At 48.4% G+C, this 22500-nt stretch overlaps 2 protein-coding genes across 22 annotated transcripts in view; one reads left to right on the forward strand and one right to left on the reverse strand.

The window, feature by feature from the left end:
- The window catches only part of LOC147025480 (uncharacterized), a 60012-nt gene that overhangs the window by 36686 nt on the left and 826 nt on the right, over positions 1–22500 (forward strand). For 3 of the 5 annotated variants that reach the window (XM_085886512.1, XM_085886511.1, XM_085886513.1), the window contains 3 exons: positions 11988–12220; positions 16781–16870; positions 21922–22073. In XM_085886512.1, the coding sequence (XP_085742638.1) occupies positions 12036–12220; positions 16781–16870; positions 21922–22073 (427 nt within the window). In that variant the 5' untranslated portion in view covers positions 11988–12035. The remainder of the gene's footprint in view (positions 1–11987; positions 12221–16780; positions 16871–21921; positions 22074–22500) is intronic. The other 2 variants (XM_085886514.1, XR_015059552.1) reach the window with 2 other exon arrangements.
- Positions 1–22500, reverse strand: part of LOC147025481 (uncharacterized) — a 187246-nt gene that overhangs the window by 32378 nt on the left and 132368 nt on the right. The window contains exon 16 of one of the 17 annotated variants that reach the window (XM_085886492.1): positions 21919–22109. The exons of 15 other annotated variants lie outside the window; for them this stretch is intronic. In XM_085886492.1, the coding sequence (XP_085742618.1) occupies positions 22099–22109 (11 nt within the window). In that variant the 3' untranslated portion in view covers positions 21919–22098. Of the gene's footprint in view, positions 1–21918; positions 22110–22500 lie in introns of those variants that run through there. One more of the 17 variants, XM_085886494.1, reaches the window with a different exon arrangement.

The raw sequence follows: 22500 nt of genomic DNA on the forward strand, positions 1-22500 counted from the left end.
TGTGAAGCGGCGTTGTGGTTGGTGGTTGTTGTTGTGATGGCTGTTGAGACGTGGTTGGTGGTGGTAGTAATGGCGGCTGGTCTAAAATAAAGATAGTAAAAGAAAAACGGCTATCCTGAAGAGTCGCAGCCCGACTGAATGACATTTATTCCCTCGAAACAACGGCTTTGGGCCTAACTACACATATACTTACAGAGATACCTCACCTAAGGGACCTGAATGGTGGTTTGTGAATTTCGTCAACCACAACACTACCCCCTCCCCTTTTTACAGACTCGTCCCGAGTCGTCAAATTTTCGTGTGCCATCATGTGTAGTTTTCCCCTAGTACATTTTACCTACGGATCCCTGAGTGCGACATTCATGGTATTCGTGTCCCCAAAATAAATAACCTGAGGGCTGAGTAACTACCGAACAAACTCACTCACACGGACGACTTAAATAAAATTGCCGGCGCTAAGACAAACATGCCGGGGGCGCACTCATATTTACAGTACATCTTAACCTTAACTTACAAATTTTACACTAAACCATGGCCCAGGATCACTGAACTCTGCAAAAAGAAAGCAGTTACCAGGGAGCCAGGCTGCTTGCATGCAGTCTCTGGCTCAAACAATGCAGGTGACAGGAAACGTGGCCGGCTGCTCACACGCAGTCCAAGGCCTTCCCTTTTGAACTGAACGCAGTGAAAAACAACGGTGCATGGGCCGCACAAACGCAGTCTCCGTGCCAGCTCAAGTGGCACACGCAATGAGCACAACGAATGGATGGATGAATGGATGCACGCAAACACGGTGCACGGGCCGCCACTGCAGGCCCGTGTTGTAGCTTCCAACAGGGCAGTTCTTGCAGCTTGCAAACTGTTGCTTTTACGATGATCCCGGCGCGCATGGAAATGAACAGGGGGGGGGGGGCAAAGCAAAAATTGAACGGGGCTGGTGAACAGGGGTAGTGGGCATGGCATGGCAAAGGCAGCAGGCAAACACAGCCCGCAGAAGAAGGCCGCTGCAGGCAAACACAGCCGGCAGATGAACTGGCCGGCACAGGCCTTGAAGAAAAACAGCCAGCCGGCAGATGAAGTGGGCCGGCACAGGCCTTGCAGCACAGCAGCTGCAGACGATCCAGCCGGCACAGGCCTTGCAGCACAGCAACTGCAGATGAAGTTGGTCAGCCTTTGCCGTTCCGTGGAGGTTGGTGGAGGGAGTGCGGTGGTGCTGGCCACTTGGAAGGCGGGCTCGGACCTACCTACCTGTCTCCCTCCCACCTATCGCCTTTGCCTGTCACTGTACATACCCACTCCCTTAATTTGTCAAACCCCAATTTTGCCCCAACTTTTTTTTTTTTTTTACTTCCCCACTATAAATCGTCCCCTAACCCCCTTTACTGTCCTTGTTCGGCTAACCTATCCTGTCACCTAGCCTACTCCCAACCCCTACGTTCCCTTCCCGAAGGGGAATAAGGGAGAGCTAACGTCCTGTGTCGAGGCCCAATTCAAGCCTCAGAATGGCCTCCCCAGACTTCAGCGATCTATAACCAAAGTGGGTCCAGCGGCCCACAACGAGAGTGAGGGGATGGATGGTGCGGAGGGGTACACTTCCTATCTACCCTAACCATTTAACTGTTAAACTACCCCGGGGCTTTCAACAAGCGCCTCTCGCTTAAACTATTGGTTCTATCAACCCAGATTCCCGTCGCCTGTGTTGGTGTCCTCACAATTTCGGGCCTCGCCCCCCAATTTTCTCTCCGTGCCCTCACACGGTCTCCTGGCTGGGACACGTGGCCCCCTTTGGCAGGCACGACCCTCTGCCGAATCCCCAGCTCTGGCACCCCCGGGCACTACACTGCCTCCGAGCCTACCAGCTCCCTAAACACCGGGGAGTGCCCCCCATGGCACCTCCCCTGAAACGCACACGTGGCAGGCTGGCTTCCCAGGCCCCTTTCCGAGGGTCACCCGTGCCCACAACACTGCCCACGCGGCTAATGGCGCCCCGGGCCCCCGCACCAAGCAGGCGCACCCGTGCCCACTACGCTATCCCGGCCCCCCATGGGCCCTTGGCCTACCACGGCCGACTAGCCTGGTGCCCGGGGTACCCACTCAGCGATACTCACTTTTCGCAGCCACGCTCCCAGCCCGTCAACAGGGCTCCTGCACCCCTCCAAACGGGTTTCGAGCCTACTTCCCCACCAACAACAAAACGACTTCCATATTTGCTAATTTGACTAACCCCCTAACTCACTTTATACTGACCCCGGGGTCCCTTGGGCGGGAGTCACTCCTCCTCCCAATCACTCATCGCACCATGCATTCCCCATTCGCTCCATTCACACAGACTCGCTGGCCTCACCCACTCACCAAGCACATGCTTCCACTTCACTCACCAACTCTTCAACACACACACCACTGAACTCTGCCATCCTCCTAACTACCTCCCCTAACTAACTCGTGCTCCCACGTCGTCCCTTAAACTACAGCACGTTCCTTTTAACACTACGTAGCTAAGCTACGTCCCCTCTACACATTCACAAGTCTGTCCATTTCCTCAAATAATCCCATTAATCAATTTCCCAGGGGGGATTTCCTCCCTTCCTACTGGGCTCGTGAACTCGTTGCAAGGCTCTGAGAGCCTTGCGCCTCTGCAGGAGTGGCTGTTCCAGCACCGACTCCTCCGGCAAGACATATCCATGAGGGCGTAAGGTCGCCCTTGTAAGGCCTCAGGCGGTCCGCGTGGACGATCCGAGGGAGGGCTCGTGGTCCCATTTTAATTTTTAGGACCACGTCACTGACTTGCGCCAGGACGACCCCCGGGCCCTGCCAAGGTGAGGTGAGCTTCGGGCATCTGCCCTTCCTTCGCCGGGGGTTAAAGAACCAAATCTTCGCCCCCGGTGGGTATTTGCTCACCTGGCTCCGGTGGTCATACCTGCGCTTCATCTTTATGCCCGCCTGTTGGAGCTGGTGTCGTGCGAAGGCGTGGACCTTCTCCAAGCCTTCCTCCAACCGACGGGCATAGCCCTCCCCCGGGGGCCTATCAAGCCGCTCAGGCGTCGGACCGCACAATAAATCGACGGGGCTTCTCAGCTCCCGTCCATGCATCAACAGCGCCGGACTACATGCGGTAGACCCGTGCTGGGACGCGCGATAGGCCATCAGGAGGTACGGAAGGTGTTCGTCCCAGTCCTCCTGGTTAGTGGCGGTGAAGAGGGCCAACTGTTGGACCAGGGTCCTGTTGAACCTCTCCACCATGCCATCAGACTGTGGTCTCAGGGGCGTTGTCCGTGTCTTTCGAATTTCCAGGAGCCTGCACACCTCTTTTAGTAATTCACTCTCAAAATTTCGTCCCTGGTCCGTGTGCAGCTCCTGCGGAATCCCTTACCGGCATGTAAATCCTTCTATGAAGGCCTTGGCCACAACCCCTGCTTCCTGGCTGGGAAGGGCAAAGGCTTCTGGCCATTTGGTGAAATAGTCCATAATTACGAGGATGTACTTATTACCCTGGCGAGTGGGGGGCAGTGGTCCCAAAATGTCCATGGCCACTCGCTCAAGGGGAGCCCCAACCTGATGTAGTTGGAGTGGGGCCCTCATCCTCTGTGGCGGTCCCTTTTTTGCAGTACAGGCGTCGCATGCTCGACACCAGTCCTGTACATCGCGCCCCATGTTAACCCAATAGAACCGCCGGCGGGCCCGAGATTTTGTTTTGGTCCTGCCCAAATGGCCGCCGGCGCGGGTACCGTGCACCTGTTTCAAAATTTGGGTCTTAAACCCATCAGGGACCATCACCAGCCAAGAAGTTTGTTCAGAAGGAATCTCCACCCACTTGCGATATAAGATGTTGTCCCTCATTTCTAGGGTCCTCCACTGAGCCCAGTATGCCTTTGTTCGCGCCCCGAATGGGGCGATTTCCTCCCCACTGGGCCTCCTGTTTTCCTGGACCCATTTGTACACTGGACCTATCACGGGGTCTTCCCGCTGGGCCGTGCTCCATGCCAATCCACCAAATTCCTCTCCCGCGGTTAGTGGCAAAAGTTGGGCCTACCACCCGGGCCGCACGGACTGGGAGTTTCGGGGAGGCGTCTGCCAATTGGTCCCTCTCCTCATGTCTCGTGCAATATTTGCAGTTTTCCCTCAGACAGGGGCGTCGAGAGAGCGCATCGGCATTCCCATGAGCCTTACCGGCTCTATGGACCACACTGAAATCGTACTGCTGCAATTTTTCCAACCACCTTGCAATTTGGCCTTCCGGTTCCTTGAACCGTAAGAGCCATTGCAAGGAGGAATGGTCAGTTCGAACCAAAAATTTCCTCCCGTACAAGTACGGGTGGAAATGGCTCACGGCAGACAGCATAGCCAATAGTTCCTTGCGAGTTACGCAATAATTTCGTTCGGGCCTACTCATGGCCCGACTGTAATACGCGATCACTCTTTCCACGCCCCCTGTGTCTGAGACAAGACTGCTCCCAATCCTTCCTGGCTTGCATCCGTGTCCAGGGTATACATCCCGTCATCGGTGGGGTACGCTAAAACAGGTGTGGATGTCAAACACCCCTTTAATTTGAGGAAGGCCTCCTGGCACTCCTCCGTCCAATTAAATCTCAACCCCTTCTCCGTCAACCGGTGAAGGGGCCTGGCTATCTCCACAAAGTTTGCCACGAAACGCCGGTAGTAGGAGCAAAGTCCCAAAAAGCCCCGTACCTGTTTGACAGTTGTAGGTACGGGCCACTCCTCTACCGCTGTAATTTTTCCGGGGTCGGTCTTCACCCCCTCGCGGCCTATCACGTGTCCGAGATAGGCCACCTCTGTCGCGAACAAAGTGCATTTCTCTGGGCTCAATTTCAGCCCTGCCTGCCTGAGGTGCCCAAACACCTGGTCCAAATTGGCTATCTCCTGGGTGAATGTTTTAGCGTGTACCAGGACGTCATCCAGATACACCAGGCATGACTACCACGGCATGCCGCCTAGTACACGCTCCATCAGTCTCTCAAAGGTGGCGGGGGCGTTACACAAACCGAACGGCATCACAGTGAACTGATACAGTCCCTTCCCTGTGGAAAATGCCGTTTTCTCCTTCCCCGTCTTATCCATCTCCACCTGCCAATACCAACTCTTGAGGTCCAGAGTTGAGAACCATTTAGAGCCTGCAACGGCGTCGAGGGTATCGTCAATTCTAGGCAGGGGATAGGAGTCTTTGAGTGTCACGTTGTTCAGCTGGCGATAGTCCACACAGAAACGCGTGGTCCCATCCTTCTTTTTAACCAGCACAACTGGTGACATCCAAGGACTTCCCGAGGGCTCGATGACACCTGCATTGAGCATCTTTTCAACCTGTTCATCAGCCTCCTCTCTTTTGCTCCATGGGAGCCTTCGAGCAGGCTGACGGACAGGCCGGGCCCCATTGGTGTGGATCTGATGTTGCACCAGGCCCGTACGTCCAATATCCTCGGGTGACAAGGAGAAGATCCCGATGTGTCGGTCGACCAGCTTGTATAAGGCCTCCCGCTGGGCATCCTCCAAATCTACACTACTCCGATTTACCATCTCACAAATGGGACCGGGCCAATTCCTAATCGAGTCTGGAGACTCCCTCTGGGGCCGGTCCAACTCGACATTATCGTCCCTCAGCTCTGCGACCTCTTTTACTGGGGTGCAATCTGCCACCTTCGTGCCCTTCCTGATAGTGCGTGGTTCCATGCTAACATTTATCACCCGCACGGGCGCTATTGGCCCGTCGGTACTTACCAGGGTGCGGCCCACGACTAAGCCCGGGGTTGACGGCCCTGCCTGTAGTTCCGCCAGGCCGCAGGGGCCCTGCCACGTTGGGGGTGCTCGCCACCGGGCCGGGACCACCGCCTCGGCACCCGGGGGAATGACCACGGAGTCAGGAGCCTCCAGCTCCACCCTCTCATCCGTGCTCACGCCCCCTAACGGCAACTCCTCACCACCCAACTGCATGACCCCCCGGCCCAAGTCGATCTTACAACCACCGGCCGTCAGCACATCCAACCCTATTAGACATGGGTCGTACACCTCTGCCACCCAAACCTCTATCTTGGTTTTCACGGTGCCCAATTTAAACGACACGAAACCACGTCCTATGATAGGGGCCGTTGCCCCGGTAGCTAGCTGCAAACTATGGTTTTGCAGACGGTGGATCTCATCCCAACCGTCTACACTCGAATCAAGGACCACAGGGCTGATGATCGTGGCGTTTGCTCCTGTGTCCACAACGGCGTCTACCCCTACGCCGGCAATCTTGCACCGAATTGTTAAGCTACCTTTGCCAATTTGGCCACAACTGATGACCTGTCGCAGTTCTGAGGGCTCTTCTCCGTCTGAGTCTGCCGAACACGGCCCTACATGTTCGGAACTTCTTAGTTTCCCGGGGACTGGTGGGGGGGGTGATGGTTGGGCCTGGCTATCCCTATTGACCCGGGGCGGAGTTGGTGGTCTAGGGGGCCGTGGCTCTTCTCTTCCCGGGGGCCTTTCCCTGCGCGGGGCGTTGCACCTCCGCTGCAGGTGGTCCCCTGCGCCACAATTATAACACCTCTTCTGGTAAGGTGTTTGCCTCCAGTACGCCGAATTATACCCCCCTCCATTCCGAATTGGGGTACCCCCCGATGGCCCATCTCCCGCCCTTCCCGGGCCCGACCGCCTCTCCCCAGGTCTCCCGAACCGGCGGTCGAACATGCCCTGCACCATCCTTTCCATTCGCGCTTGGTCGCCCAGGGTTGCCCCGGCTCCCAGCGCACTGTCGTTCACGGGGTCCACCTGTCGGACTGCCACCGCGTGGCGCCCAGCCCCTCCCAATGGCGTTCTGGCTGCCTCCCAGCAGGCAGCAGTATCAGCCGCCTTCTGGAGGTTGTCCGGGCGCCATACGGTGAGCAATGCTCCGACATCGGTGCCCCTATTGCTCGAAGGAAATGGTCCAGGGCAATCTCCTCCCGGTACTCCGGTGGCATGTTGGTGTGCGCGATCCCCACCAAGCGGCGAATGTCATGTGCCAATTCTCCCAGTGATTCCTGGGGACGTCGTTTGCGCCCGTTGAGCTGAGCTTTAACAAGCTCGCTCTGCTGGTCCATGCCAAATCGGTTTTTTAGGGCCGAATGGAGATCCTCCAGGGTCGCCCCCTCACTGGGTACCGTGGTCAGGACTTCCAAAGCCACGCCACGCAGGGCCGCTGTGAGTTGTGCCACACCCTGCACCTCGTTCCAGCCATTGCCTCTGGCAACACACTGGAACTGGGCCATGTATGCCCTCAAGTCCGTCTTGCCATCGTACGGGGGTAGCGGCACCCTTGGTCCTTTCGAGGTCTCCTCCCGTTCCCCAGGGACTCCGGGAGGAGTGTACCTCCCCAGTCCCAACGGTGCCTCACTCCCGCAGGGTCCGAGCCATTTGCCCGGGGGCTCCACCACCCTTGTCCGCGTCTGTCCGTGCCCCGCGTCGTCCCGCTTACTCTCCCAAGCCATTGGACTCGCACTCTGCACACCCCCCGGAACAGTCATTCTGGGTACCCCCATTAGGCCAAAAGACCCCGCGGCCTCTACCCTCCTCAAGCTTGGCATGCTCACCCCCGCATCGGGCAAGCCTCCTCCTCCGCCTTGTGACACCGGCCCCACCTGGGCACGATCCGCCTCGAGGGAGTATATCCTCTCCTCCTGTTCCCGAAGGAGGCCACCCTGCTTCTCACACCGGGCCTCCACCCTATCCGTCAGTCTCTTCTCCATTTCCTCCATTTTCCCCTTTATTACCCCATTTATTTCCTCCCCTATCGTTCCTAACGACAGTTCCCCGACTTTTTCTCTTATTTGCTCCACCTCCCCTTGTACCTGTGTCACCATCTTATTTGTCTTGGATATTTCCTCCCTCGTTGTCCTAAACTGCTCTTCTGTCTCGCCCCGGTTTTTTCCTATCTGCTCCCCCAGTTCCTCTGTCTTTTCTCCGGCTTTGCGCTCCATTTCATTAATTACCTCCTCATGTCTCTTTCTACATTCCTCCGCCACCTTCTTTAATCCTTTCTGTGTCTCCGCTTTTACCTCCTTTCGCAGGTTTTCAACTTTGTCTGTCATTTCCCGATGTCTTTTCTCACAGTCCTCCTTCACGGCTCCCAATCCCTCCTTTATTTTCCCTTGTTCTCTTTTTAATTCCTCTATCGCCGTCGTGTTCCTCCCTATTTCCTCCTTTATTTGGTCTTGTCCCTGTTTTACTTCTCCCAATCCTTTTCCTACTTTGTCTATTTTTCCCACCACCGTCTTTATTTCGTTTACCCTCTCTTGTTTACTTTCTTCCATTGCGACTCCCACTCCTTTTACTTTCTCTTTTACACGATACGGGCGGTCACCTCCGCCCGTATCGTGTCGACTTCCTTTTTCATTTCGTTTTTTAGTTCTTCCAAGCTTCCTTTTAGGCTCATTCCCATGTTCTGCGTCTCACCCCGCAGCTCTTTCATTTCTTCCCTCATTTGCTTGTTCATTCCTTTCATTTCGTTTTTCATTTCATTTGTATTTGTATCCATCTTTTTGTTCATGCCTTTCATTTCGTTTTTCATATCCGCATTTATTTGTGCCAGCATGGTGAATAGCTGGGCCATGTCGGGTGCGCTTGGGTGAGCCGTTTCGGCAGGGGTTGGGGAAGGGTTTTGGTGGAGAGGGGGAGGGGAGGTGTCATACACCGCGGCCGCTGCCGCACCCATTTCAGGCTCTGGGTTCAGTTGGGCGAGTTCGTTTTCCTGTACAACCAACATTTCCTGCACGGGGATTTCATCCTGAGCCATGGGTTCTACACATTCTACATCCATTTCTAATACCCCCGGCTCCCGCTCGCCTTGAGACGCCATCTTATTTCTCGTAAAGGGTTAATTTAGCTTGCTCGTAATTTGGAGGGAATCGGGGGTCGCTCCTCTCACCCCTGGACCGATTCCCGTGAATTTAGCTGGAGACAGGAGAGCCCGTTTTCCCGTTCTCCAATATCAGTGCCGCGAGGAGGGCGATGAGTTTATATCCCACTCCTGACACCAGTGTTGCGGATTCGCGCCCGCCGGCGTGCGAACGGCCACGTAACTCGAATCGCGGCACGTCGCCCACCGGACGGACAATCCAGTCGTGACCCTCTCGGACTAACGCCGGGAACCAGTCACGGGTGGACCTTTCGATCTCACCACGATCGTGCCAATCGGCCCCCGCGTGGGATAGGGTTGTTCGCCAAATTCGACCTACCTAAGTACCCACACGGAGGGTAGACCGGGCGATCGCACCTCGCCGCAGGTCGACTTCGGACACGGGCCACTTTAAGCGACCCGTTCCGTACTATCGGGATAACCGAGCGGTGTTATTCGTCGGCCTCGACGGTTCGATTAATTATCGGGCTTTTTAGCCCACGACCAACCCTTTACGTGAAGCAAGATGGAGATTCAATAGAGGAAAAGATGAAGCGAAGCGGGAAAACAGTTCAACATAACTCACATTTATTTCGCGATGAACGGGAAGCACACATATACAATTACACCAAAAGCACATGTAAAAGGAGAAGAAACACAATATTACACAAAAAGCAAATATAAAAGAGAAACACAATGCAGAGCTATCCGACTACGGAGCACACGGCAACACTTATACAATTTTACTTCACAGACGGCGCCGACAACACAGATACCCAAAGCAAAAGAAAAAGAACCACCCTCCAGGATGAGGGGGTAGGCGGGCCTGGGGCCGAGACCGTGTCGGGCCTACCCGTCTGATGATGAGACGCAAAGCGGCGGTGGCGCCTCAACTCCGCGGGCCTCGCGGACAGTGTCTGGTAGGGGGTGGGAAAGGGGCCCCCTTGTCGCACTATCTCAGTGCGGGGGGGAAACAGGAGGGGGGTTGTTGATGCTCGGGGGATGGCGGATATCACCCTGTCTCGGGTCCCGCGACGAGCGTCTCCTCCTCGACCTCGGTCGCGTTGCTGGCCTCTCCCTCTGCAGCTCCCGGCACCGACGCGAGCACCCCCTCGTCCGCCTTCGCCGCCGCCACCTCTCCACAGCTCCGTCTAATCGCCCTCTCCGTCTCCTCTCTTGGCTCGTCCCAACTCTTCACTCTTGACTTCTCCCCTCCGAACTCTGACTCTTCTTCCCAGCTCCACCGACAACTCGTTCCAACGCACCACTCTCAACTACTTTACTGTCGAACGCAGCCGTTTATATAAGCCCCGTGGCTTCGCTCCTTCACCTTTGACCCTCTGCCTCCGACCCTTCACCTCTCTAACTGGCTCCCCATTGGACCGAGGAAAAGTGGGCGTGAATGCTTTTTGATCCATGAATTTGCATATCGTGACCTCACTCCAACGCCCTGGAGACGGGGCCAAATCGCCCCACGCTCTCCGATAGGACGGAACAGAAGTGGGCGTGAGTCGTTTTTGATCCGTTTTTCTTCGGAAAGTCTGTGATGTCTCTGAACACGCTGCTCGGTGCGCGCCCCGCACGAGTCCAGCATCGGCGCCCACAAGTGGCGTGGGAATGACGGTGATGCGATGGTGGCGAGTTGTGATGGTAAAGGTCGTGGCTGTTGTTGTGAAGCGGCGTTGTGGTTGGTGGTTGTTGTTGTGAAGCGGCGTTGTGGTTGGTGGTTGTTGTGAAGCGGCGTTGTGGTTGGTGGTTGTTGTTGTGATGGCTGTTGAGACGTGGTTGGTGGTGGTAGTAATGGCGGCTGGTCCAAAATAAAGATAGTAAAAGAAAAACGGCTATCCTGAAGAGTCGCAGCCCGACTGAATGACATTTATTCCCTCGAAACAACGGGTTTGGGCCTAACTACACATATACTTACAGAGATATCTCACCTAAGGGACCTGAATGGTGGTTTGTGAATTTCGTCAACCACAACAATATACATATGTATGTATATATGTATGTATGTATATATATATATATATATATATATATATATATATGTATATATGTATGTATGTATATATATATATATATATATATATATATATATATATATATATATATATATGTATATATGTATGTATATATATATATGTTGTTGTTTGTCTTTCTGCTGCTCCCGTTATGGGTCGCCACAGCGGATCATCTGTTATGATCCGCATACTGATTTGGCACAGGTTTTACGCCGGATGCCCTTCCTGACGCAACACTGGTCGCCTCTTACAACACAGGGATAAGGATTGGGTTTCGCCATGATTCCGGCCTGCCCTACACTCTCTCATAGCACGGCCCAGCGCAGAGCTCCCGTCCTCAAGCGATCCTCCAACCCAAGCCTCCGAGTAGCCGGATTACAGGCGCACGCCACGACGCCCGATATGTATATATGTATACATATATATATATATATATATATATATATATATATATATATATATATATATATATATATATATATATATATTACCCTTTATTTGAAGCATATAGGAAAGGTCATGCAAAGAAAAAAGATTTCTAACAAAGTTATAGCAAACATTCCCCACTGACAAACAAATCAGACAGACTTAATATGACCCACTTCTGCATCATGGGGTCAGAAATTCTCAGGAGGTACATTCTCGGGATGCACCGATTTTTGTAGAACATCTTCACCGACTTGGTACAATTTTATGGGATTTCAATATCAGCTTTCATTGTTATACTCAGCATATCCATATCTACCCATCCATGACACCCATATCGACCCGTTCACGATGTCCTGTTTCATTTTCCTGTGCGGTATTTTTTATTTGCACCTGTTTTTGGAAATTTCTTACAAGATGAATTAGGGATACATTTGCAGGTTTGTTGTATTCATGTTTGTTTACAAATTGAATCCGAGAGTCTCTTGAGCATTTCACATACTCAGCTAGTCCTACACTCGTCACTCTGTGCACCTGGGTGAGTTCTATCAGGCCGCTCCCTCCCTCTCGTCTCGGCAGGTACATTCTCGGGATGCACTGATTTTTGAAGAACATTTTGTGGATGGTAAAGAGTTTTCTTGTTTTGATGTCTAACATTGATTTCTGGTTGTGGCCAGTTTATTATCCCACAGCTTTATTGGAACACTAGCACTGCGAGTTGGTTTATGGCTTCGATTTTGCTTCATGGAGGAGGAGGAGGAGATTGGGACCATACTCTGTGCAGAGCGTTGGTGCTGCTTAAGCAGTCTCCTTGGCTATTGGGCACAATCCTGGATAGGTCGTCACTCCGACACAGTACACCAGCATGCTGGCACTCATTTTGCCGACCTCGGAAGCTTCATGGGGAAAGGTACATATTTAGGATCTGCTTCAATCAACATCGGTATTCTTTGGCAATTGTTTTCCGCATTTGTTTGTGACATATTTGGTGGCCCTCTTCTACCCCAACGTTTTTGTGTGATGTATCATTTTCTAAATGCTGTATTGTTGTTTCAAGGTCAATTTTTATTAGAGACCTTTGTACAAATGTGCACTTGATTTGCTGCACTTTTTTTTAGATCCTCATGGAGGATATCTAAGTCTCACTCACGTTGTTGTTCTTCATCTTCTTCTTGTGGACTTTTTTGTTTCACAGCCTACAGTTTTCTTCGAAACTTCCTGAAACTTGGCATATATATATATATATATATATATATATATATATATATATATATATATATATATATATATATATATATATGTAAAAATACCCTGCACTGACAGGTAACCATCTCCGATTTTGAAAATTCCTCCTAGAAAAAAAAGTTATGATGTCAAAATATCTCCGCAAATGGAAATCGCCTAAAAAAAAATCTCCGAAACTAGGCAAGCTTTTTGAATTCTGTTTGCGGGAATCGAACAGGGCATTAGCAGAGATGAATTACCGCACATATGATACATCACTATGACATATCAATTTTTTATGACGTCATTCCTATTTTTTGTTTCACAACCCTGAGTTTTCATCGGATCTTCGTGAAACTTGCCATGTATATGCAGAAAGCCCACGCGCAGGCAGTAACCATCTCCGATTTTGGAAATTCTTCCGAGAAAAAAAAAGTTGACGTCATAATATCACCGCTAATGGAAATCGCCTATACCATTATCTCCGAAACTAGGCAAGCTGTTTGAATTTTGTTTGCGGGAATCAAGCCGGATATAAGCACAGATAATTTATCGCAAACCTGATACATCACGAGGACGAGGATCTTAGCTCATTTGAGCTTGTTTGTATACATTGTCTAGGCTCGTATGAGAGCGAACACACAGCGCACAGCAAGTGGGGGTATGAGACAAGAGGGGCAAAAGAGGCAAGGACAAAACAGTGGGGAACAGAGATATGAGATCTGTGGAAGGGAGAGGCATTGGGCGGGGAACATGGGGTATACAAGATGGACATTACAGGGACTTTCTTGAAGGAAAGCAGGAAATTTGAAGGATGTGGGTTTGGGGTGGATTAACGGGGGGTAGAAAAGATAGAGGTTTTGGATGGGGGAAGAAAAGAGGTGGTGGTGAACAGCTGTTTTGAAGGACTGGAGGGAAGAATGGGATTGAAGAGAGTGTAGGAGTTTATTCCAAAGGTGTGGGGAAAAAGAGGAATGAAAGAGGGGAAAATGAGGAATACACTTATCTCATCCAAATTCCATTTTAATGTCCTTGGAGAACCGTTTTACTCGTTTTAGTTGATGTAATTTAGTCAGTTTATTCTTCACCATCGGTAAAGGCAGAGCATAACTGATGTGGATGTGGGTTGGTGAGCAAGCATTGAACAAAACAAGCACAGCATATGATCATGGCACAATGTGTTAATGACAAATAGTAATTGATTAATCAATATTAAATATTTATTTATTTATGCACTGTGTTGTTTCTACATCTTAAAAAAGTATTCCTCACTTCAATTATGATAAACTTTTGGAAAGCTCAATTGTCAATGTGAAGGAAAAGATGGAATGTGCTGCTGCAAACAGGAAGTATAAATCACTTAAACTTATATTTTGTTGCAAAAAAAAAAATTTGAAATAAAAACTGTTTTATCAGCAGCAAAGATGACAACTTAACTTTTTCAGAAGAAACATCAATTGAAATGTGCAGATATGCAAGGTGTTGGAGCTTAGACCTCATTTAGAGGAGCCGACTCGAGCAAAACCTGAGCTTGGAAAATAAAAGGGAATGTAGGACAGCAGCATCTGAGAACATAGATGGAAATTTTGAAAGATGCAGACGGTATTGAACTTCAGTTATATCCGAAGCCCATTGTTATGGTCGCACATCTTCGAAGACCATCGCGCCCCTGGTGGGTAAGGGTCGAAAAAGATCCGCTTCCACCAGATACTTTTGGCGTGAATCGGCATTTAAAAGCACACGACTGCAATGAATTTGCCTGACAGAATTGGATGAGCGAGACATCCGGCTATTTGACTTTCAAGAGCTTTAGCGTGAACCCTAAACTGCCCGTCGACTGGGTTCTTTATTTGCGACTTTGCCATGTGCTATGGAGCCTGCGGCTGTTCTGATTTGCAATAAAGGTTTAAAAGAAAAGAAATAATTTCTTAAACCTAATCGAGGCTTGTGGAAGAGCAAGTACACTGAACGGATCAGGACACAACAGGCAAAATGAACAGCAGAGAGAGGGGGTGGGGGGGGGCACCAACAGCAAGGCCGAAGGCCAAGACAGAGGGAGGTGGACAAACAATGGTTGTGGGGAGGAATGGGTGGGGGGGGGCAGGAGAGAATGCACGGGGTGCACAAGATGGATATAGAAGGAAACTAGAAGGGCACTCAGTAGAATGCATATCTCCCCCACGTAATGCTTGATCCACGAGACCATATTGGGCCCAGTACATTTTTGAAATATCATGCTATATATCGTTTTGGTCCTATTTCTCAATGGTGAAGAATCACTTTAAAAATTAAATAATTGTCGTTTCCATATCCGGATTCAGATGTTCACGAAAATCTAATCAATTTGTCATGGTTACATGCCCAACCTGTCCACCAAGTTTCATCCAAATCCGTCCACAACTTTTTGAGATATTGTGCTATGTTTTAGTTTTGCCCTGTCTCTCAATGGTGAAGGATCACTTTAAAAATTCTCGGATCTGGATTCGGATCTTCACCAAAATTGAAACGATTCTTCCTTGTCATACACCTAACGTGTCCACCAAGTTTCACCTAAATCTGTCCACAACTTTTTTAGATAACGTGCTATATATCATTTTTGGCCCGATCTCTCAATGTTGAAGAATCACTTTAAAAATTCTTCTCGTCGGATCCAGATCCAGATCTTCAGACTAAAATATAATCAGTTTGTCCTTGTCAGACATCCAACCTGCCCACCAAATTTCATCTGGATCCATCCACAACTTTTTGAGATATCCTGCACACAGACAGACAAACAAACAGACAGACAAACAGACAGACATAGAGGGGTGAAAATATAACCTCCTTCATCTTTGGTGGTGGAGGTAACTATTAGGAGGGAAAACAGGAAATTTGGGAGTTGGGATTGGGGTGGGTGAGGTGGAGGGTTAACGAGGGTAGAAAAGATCATGGTTTTGGATCGAGGACGATTTGAGATGGTGGTGAACAGCTGTCTTGAAGACCTGGAAGAAAGAATGAGATTGAAAAGAATGTGTAAGTTTCACAGGTGGGAAAAAAGAGGAACAAATGAGTGGAGGTGAGCAGTGATCCTTTGTTTATGTAGTTTCACCAGAAGGAGGTTGACGGTGAAACCTAGAGGGGACAAAGCATGGAAAGAGCAAAGGGTGCAAGACCAGAAAGGAGGCGGTAGAAGACAGAGACCACTGAATTGTCTGAAATGGTGTTGTGATAAGCCCATAGACTCAGCTTCATCACAGGATATTCAAATAATCTTGAAGGCTTTGGCTTCCAAGGTGTCAAGCTGAGCAAGATGTGAGGCAGGGGAGCCCGGCCAGAGGGGAGAGCAGTACTCCATCAAGCTGCGGATGAAGGCCTTGTAGGTGGACAGGAGTTCAGGTGTCCCAAGGAAGGACTTCGTAAGACAGAGGATGTCCAGTCAGCATCTGGCTTTGGAGGCCAACTTTGAAATGTGGTTTGCCCAAGAAATATCATAGCTGATAGTGAGACCCAGGAGTTTGAATGGGTAACTTTACCAGAGGATTGTTAAAAAAGTAAATTAGGGGGGAGGGGAGGGGGAAGGGAATGAGGGTTGTCATGCGGTCTTTTCAGTGAGAGATAGTGAGAGTGTGAGATTTGTCGGGATTGTGTTTGACCATCGTGTGATTTTGTTTGAGATGAGATTGTGGTTATCACTTTAAAAATATCACATAGACGAGGCTTGTGGAAGAGCAAGTACACTGAACGGATCAGGACACAACAGGACAAAATGAACAGCAGAGAGAGGGGGGCACTAACAGCAAGGCCGAAGGGGGTCGGCCGGGGGAAGTTTGGCTCGAATCTTCATGAACCGGCTGGCCAGGCTTGACATTCAACTGGTTAGGGCAGGAATTTGGACTTTCACCATGGTGCTGGCGATAGCTCGCCTACTCTTCGCAAAAGACACCATGGGGTCTTTAATGTCCACCAACTAATGCTATCAAATGGGACTCCCAGTTTAACGTCCATCCGAGGGACGGCACACACATTGATGAATCACCCTGCCTGTGAAACACCGAATTGACCGTTTATAACTGGGTTGAGATTCGATTGGAACCCAGGCTCGATAGCTTAGAGCAAGTGTGCATACCGCTTGGCCATCCTACCGTGGTGTGGGGATTCATTGATTTGTCGCCACTGAAAGCATTTTGCAATTCTCTCTCGAATTCGTTTTACTCATTCTAATCCTCTAATTTATTTTGTCTTCCTAACTTTGGGGATGTTCCCACAGAGAAAAGAGCTGCAGAAGCTTGGAGAGATTGGAGCTTGTACAGCGCATGCCAAGTGGCTTAAACACTCAAGCAAGCACTCCAACAAAACGGTTGAACAATACTCTGTTTACTTTATCACCTTGTCTTGAATGTCAATTTGGAATTTTATTTTCAAAAACGATGACCGTTGTGATAATAAACGTCAATTATACCACTGTTGACTATCGCCATGTCTTACAAACATTGGTTGATATGGAAGGGCTGGCTTTGCGAGTAATTACCGTATTTTCCGGTGTATAAATCGCGGCCGTGTATTAACTGCACACCTGTTTTTCACGCTCAAAACGAATTAAATTGTTACAGTTGTGGGAGAAGATAGAAGGATTTAAAAAGGAATTTAGCATTGTGGAGAGTTGCTTGGTCCGTGGACAAGTAGAAAGCATCTCGATGGAACTAAGTTAGGGAATCTGTGAGCTTAAGTGGTTACGTGTCACCACACAAGGGGTGGTGCGGTGTTAATTAGCTGAGGGAGTAAGAATAAATTCCCCAGGACGTGATTGTCTTCTGATTTTCCCTATGTTTTTATATTTCAAGATCGACAATAAAGCTGGGAAACGCGTCCCTGAAACCACAACAACCAGGAGAAGTCCCACCTTCCCGGGTTAGGGGGCGAGCAGGCCCCAACCCCGGAGGCGGAGGATATAGGGGCAAAGGAGATAGAGCACACACAAGAGGCTGGCGCATTGTATGTGTGGATTGTGGAAGGCTTCCGCCTGGATAGGACGGGAATTCGGTAGAGCGCACACCCGAGGTCAGTGTGAGGAACGCACAAGGCAGGTGGCACTGAAGGGAAAGAGGAAGGCTGACATTTTGAGCCTTCGTGTGGAAAGCTGCTCGGGGATTGCCTGGCGTATGTCTGCCCTGCTACGAGTGTAGCGCCATTTTGCCTGCGTGTCCACGTGCTAGTGGAGGCGCCTCCATTCTGGGTTTGAGGGGGGGTCAGCTCTGGCCCAAGCTGAGTACCAGTATATTTAAAAGGGGGGAGGGGTTCTTTTCATTTTGTGTCACCCCTTTGTCTGCATTTGCATCCGTCTGCGAAGCCTCGACTGTAGGATTTATTTATTTATTATTACCATTATTTCCTTTTGAGTTATCGTCTTGTAAATATTTGTGTATCTTCATGAAATGTGTTAATTTTGAAGAAACTGTATTCATGTAAGTGTAGTGAGGTTCGCGGATAAACCCCCTTGTGCCTTCCTGGTGCAGTGCTCCTGTGCCATACTCATCCGCCATTGCCCTCTGAGCACGTGTTAAAATCTCCGTCGATCAACGTGTCTGCCTCCTCTAAATAAAGAACCACTCGGCCTTCCTGGGGTTTGGCGCTATTAACAGCCGTCGCCACAATTTGGGTCAGGGGGTTAACTTGGGATGCCACCCCCACGACAATATATTGATCATTTAATTTTCTGATTTAGATCTAAATACGTTTGTACATTAACTTTGTAAGGAACAAAGTGATGGAGGTATCAACATACTTACTCCCATGTCCGCTTAATTTCGTCTAACAGTCTTATTCTCATTTTCAAGAAGTTGAAGAAAGAGAAGATACCAATAAGTTTTTACTTTTCTTTCTTATTTTTTAATCTTATAAAGATGATCTTTTTGTTACTGGAAAAAGGAAGGGAAGGGATTCATACCAGTATCAAACATATTTCTTGTGCATTTGTGGTCCTGAAAAGGGACGTTTGGGTTTTATGAAACTTTTCAGCTAAACCGGAGGAAATCCTTGTTAATGCTTTCCTCATCGAAGATGGCATGTAACTCCTAGTCCGAATCAGGGTTGAGCAAGTCCCCGTCGCTTTCCATGTCGCCGTCACTGTCATTTGCAGCCTCTTCCTCCCAAATGATGTCATCCTCTGTGCCGTCCATGTTGTTGGAGATGCAGCATTTCAGAAATGCTCACTTGATGATGTCCGACGCTTTCTCCTCCCACACCTTGACGATCCATCTGCAGATCATCGGAAAGTCGACCTTTCTCATCCTCCCGCTCTTGGTGTAGGTCTTCTCCCCACTCATTATCCAGTTCGACCAGCAGCGACGTTAGCCCATCATTGAACGGCTTCTTGATGGACACATCGAGGGGCTGTCGGAGCAATGTCATCCCACCTGGGATGATGACGAGGTCGGTGTTGGCCCGACGGAGCAGCGCTTTGGTGTCGTTGGTCTTGTGACAACTGAATGCATCCAGGACTAGCATGCGGTAGTCTCTCGTTGGGAGAGACCACCTTCTGGCCAACTACTTCAGATTGTGTGCACCCAGTTCTGGACCAGTCCCTCGTCTATCCACCCCTTCTGCTGCACACAAACAATGACACCAGCTGGAAACTTGTCTTTGGGCATTGTCTTCCTCTTCAACATGACATACACAGGAAGCTTGCCACCGTCTGCAGTACAGGCGAGCATGACGGTGAATCGGTCCTTCTCGTGACCAGTCGTGTTGATCGTCACATTGCACGCAAGCTTATTTGAGGTGTGTGCTCCGTTATTAGACTCTAGCTATTGTGAATAATTCTTCTTTTGATGTGAGACCAGGTGTTGTTCTTCTTTTGTGTTTAATGGCATTTTCAGAGCCGTAAGGCTCTATATACGCTACGCACCTAAACTCTGGGTGTCTCTGGGTGTGTCCGGACGTTTCCGAGCGTGGCTTTATTTAATTTCTGCACACGTTTAATAAAACGCTGTACAAACTCTTAACCTGAAGCGATTTTCAAACTTTAAATGGCGGAATTAAGTTCATCAGCAGTTCCGACTGCTAAAAAAAGTGTTGATTTGGAATATAACTGAAATTCAGCATTGATCGTTTTTAAGACTTTTTTTTTCTATACCCGTCTATTAACCGCATCCCCAACTTTTACTTTTTTTTGCTGACAAAAAGTGCAGTTTATACACCGGAAAATACGATGGCGATGTGTACAGCAATTTGTAGGCATGAAGCTCAATTGTACAGAAACGATTACGACCTGCTCAAAGGCAAGGCATTTTTTTATTACTTATATTAGTTTTTTTTAATTAGTTTTTATGTGTTAAACAAACCGATTCGATGTTGTATGTATTTATACGTTTAAAATTTAACTTGTTTGCTATAATTTTGAATGGTGAGCTTTGTCTGCATGTGGAGCTTTTCAAACACAGTGCGGGAAGTCGCCATCGGAAACGGAAAATAGACGGACGCATGGACAAACAACTCGGTTCACATTATATAATAGATCTCTGCAGCACTAGATTTGTTTTGCAAACTGATCATGTCATTAATGTATGTGGATAAGGAAAAGTTTCTCAATGATAAGATCATGAGTTGAAGGAGAATGTTGGAGATTACCTGAGCATGGTTGTTTTTTTTTACTTGCAACTGGGTGATATTGTTGATTGAATTGCTGATAGTTGTTTATTGTTTTGGTTAAGAATGCGTAGGTTGAAAAAAATGTAAGACTTTTCTTGAAGTGGGGAGTTATGTCAGAAATTATTGACTCGTGTATGGTACAGTGCGGTGTTAACTCTTGTATGTTTACAATTTGATACAAAACAAATGGTTTGTTCGGTCTGACTGTAATGTTGAGGTGAGATGTTTATGCTAAAAGTAGATTTAAGTAAAAAAGGGGACAAGGTATAATGCTGTGGTTAGACTTCAACCTGTAAAGATTGCCAGGGTTCAAGAGAATTCCAGTGACTTTCGCAAACGGAATTGTTTGGGAAGTGTGAGCTGGTTGTTGAGGAAGGGATTTTCATGAATGTTTTCTCTCTGAGGATATATTTGTGTGTAAATGGGAAGGAAAGTTGAAGGAAGAGAAGATTGAGAACAGCAAGTGAAGAGGTGCTTTGTTATATTCCGTGTGACGCATACATACCGTACGACAGAACATTCCATACGACAGATACATACCGTGCGATAAATACCGCTTTGGCTTGCAATAAACTCGAGTTTAGAATACACCCACCTGTCGTGGAGTGGATCGTTCGAGGAAAGAAAGAACCTTTGGGTTTTGTGATAGCCAGCATGAACACACACAGCACAGCGCACTCTACTGGTTAAAAATCTCATCAGACCAGACAGGCTCCACCAGGCACTGAGATTGATGTCAAGTCTCGTACAAACCCGTATGCAAGGCGACCAAACCTGTTTGTCCTTTATCTTTATTTAGCCTTTTCTTCCCTCACTATTGTTCCCTGTGAAGAGCCAAGGCAAAGGTGTATGCTGTGCGGTTATAATTTATGGTTATTCACATACACAGCATGAAAAGTTATCCTTTGGTTGCAATGACAGATACCTACCTGTATTGGAAATGAAAGATAGGTTACCCACCATTGCATTCCCTAAACTAGAACAACATTCATTAGAGTGCATACCTTGACCAGGCTGACCAGTTTACATTTTGTATCCCACTGATTGGCTGGATCTGGATCCAGACCTGAACCAAAATCGAATCGGCTTGTTTTTGTGACCTACCCAACTCATCCACAACTTTTTGAAATATCATGAAATTTGTAGTTTTTGGCCCCATCTCTCAAAGGTGAAGAATCATGAAACAAATGAAAAAAAAAATCATGTATCTGATCTGGATCTTCACCAAAATCGAATCAATTCGTCATTGTCTCAAACATAACCTCTCCACTAAATTTCGTTCGAATCTGTCCACAATGTTTTGAGATATCCTTCTCTCAGACAAACAAGCATACAGACAGGGATCAAAACAATCTCCATCCACCTTCAGTGGTGGAGGTAACAAGGTGAAATATTCATCAATGGTCGATTTGAAAATTAAACAAAGAACTGCAACAACAACATGAGATGTAATAAAAATGCACAACATAGTTTTACATCACAATGTTAATGCTCGATAAACAAGTACGCTCACCAACGTTGGGATGAAAGACCTCTATAGGGATAAAACCTTGAACCATTTTGTCTTCATCGTCTTTCAACTTAGTGTCATTTCACAAATTACTTCTATGCTGATTGTGGATTCAAATGACAATTGTAACAATAGAACAATGTTTTAGTTCACCTCTGGGGTCTGGCGAAGGGTTGATTATTTTCTTACATTTGACATTTGTATATTGGAAACCCTGGCTTCCTTCATTATAACACTGAACCTGTGGACAGGATAGTGACACGAGTACTCATCCTGCTGGTGAAGGCAGGGTACTTGGAGAGCTATGACATCACCGTCCATGACTTGAACATGCTGTTGGAATGTGAGGATCCCAGAATCGACATTATGAGCTGTTGTGCCAATAACCCAAGTGTTGTTAAAGGTATAGCGCAGAATCAAATCCTCCCTTAAGATCGATCTGTGGGGTAGTGGGGTAAACGTTCTTTTCATTAGTACATACGCTAGTCCTTATATCTTGCAGCATCGATTCAATAGAGTACATAAGCTAGGCCTTATATCTTTCATGGAGAATCCATCTCTAGAAAATGATGATACATGACCTGAAATGTATTCTTTCGGTTCCTCTTTGCTGCAAACTATTCTTTAACCAGAACCAGCTCTGTAAAACATAAAATTCTTCCAACAAACCAACTCCCAATTTCATTAAAGAAACCACATATGATTGGAACTCTTTTAGGGGAACTTGTTTATAGTTTGCTCTTTTCTGAGCTGTGTGTATGGTCCTTTACATGACATCACACTTCCAACAGTAATCGTTAAGATTCTGAGTATTAAAAGTGAAGTTCCTT

Source organism: Eptatretus burgeri, chromosome 6 (genome assembly GCF_056783735.1).
Source record: "Eptatretus burgeri isolate ZD-2024b chromosome 6, Ebu_testis_v1, whole genome shotgun sequence".
Taxonomy (NCBI): Eukaryota; Metazoa; Chordata; class Myxini; order Myxiniformes; family Myxinidae; genus Eptatretus; species Eptatretus burgeri.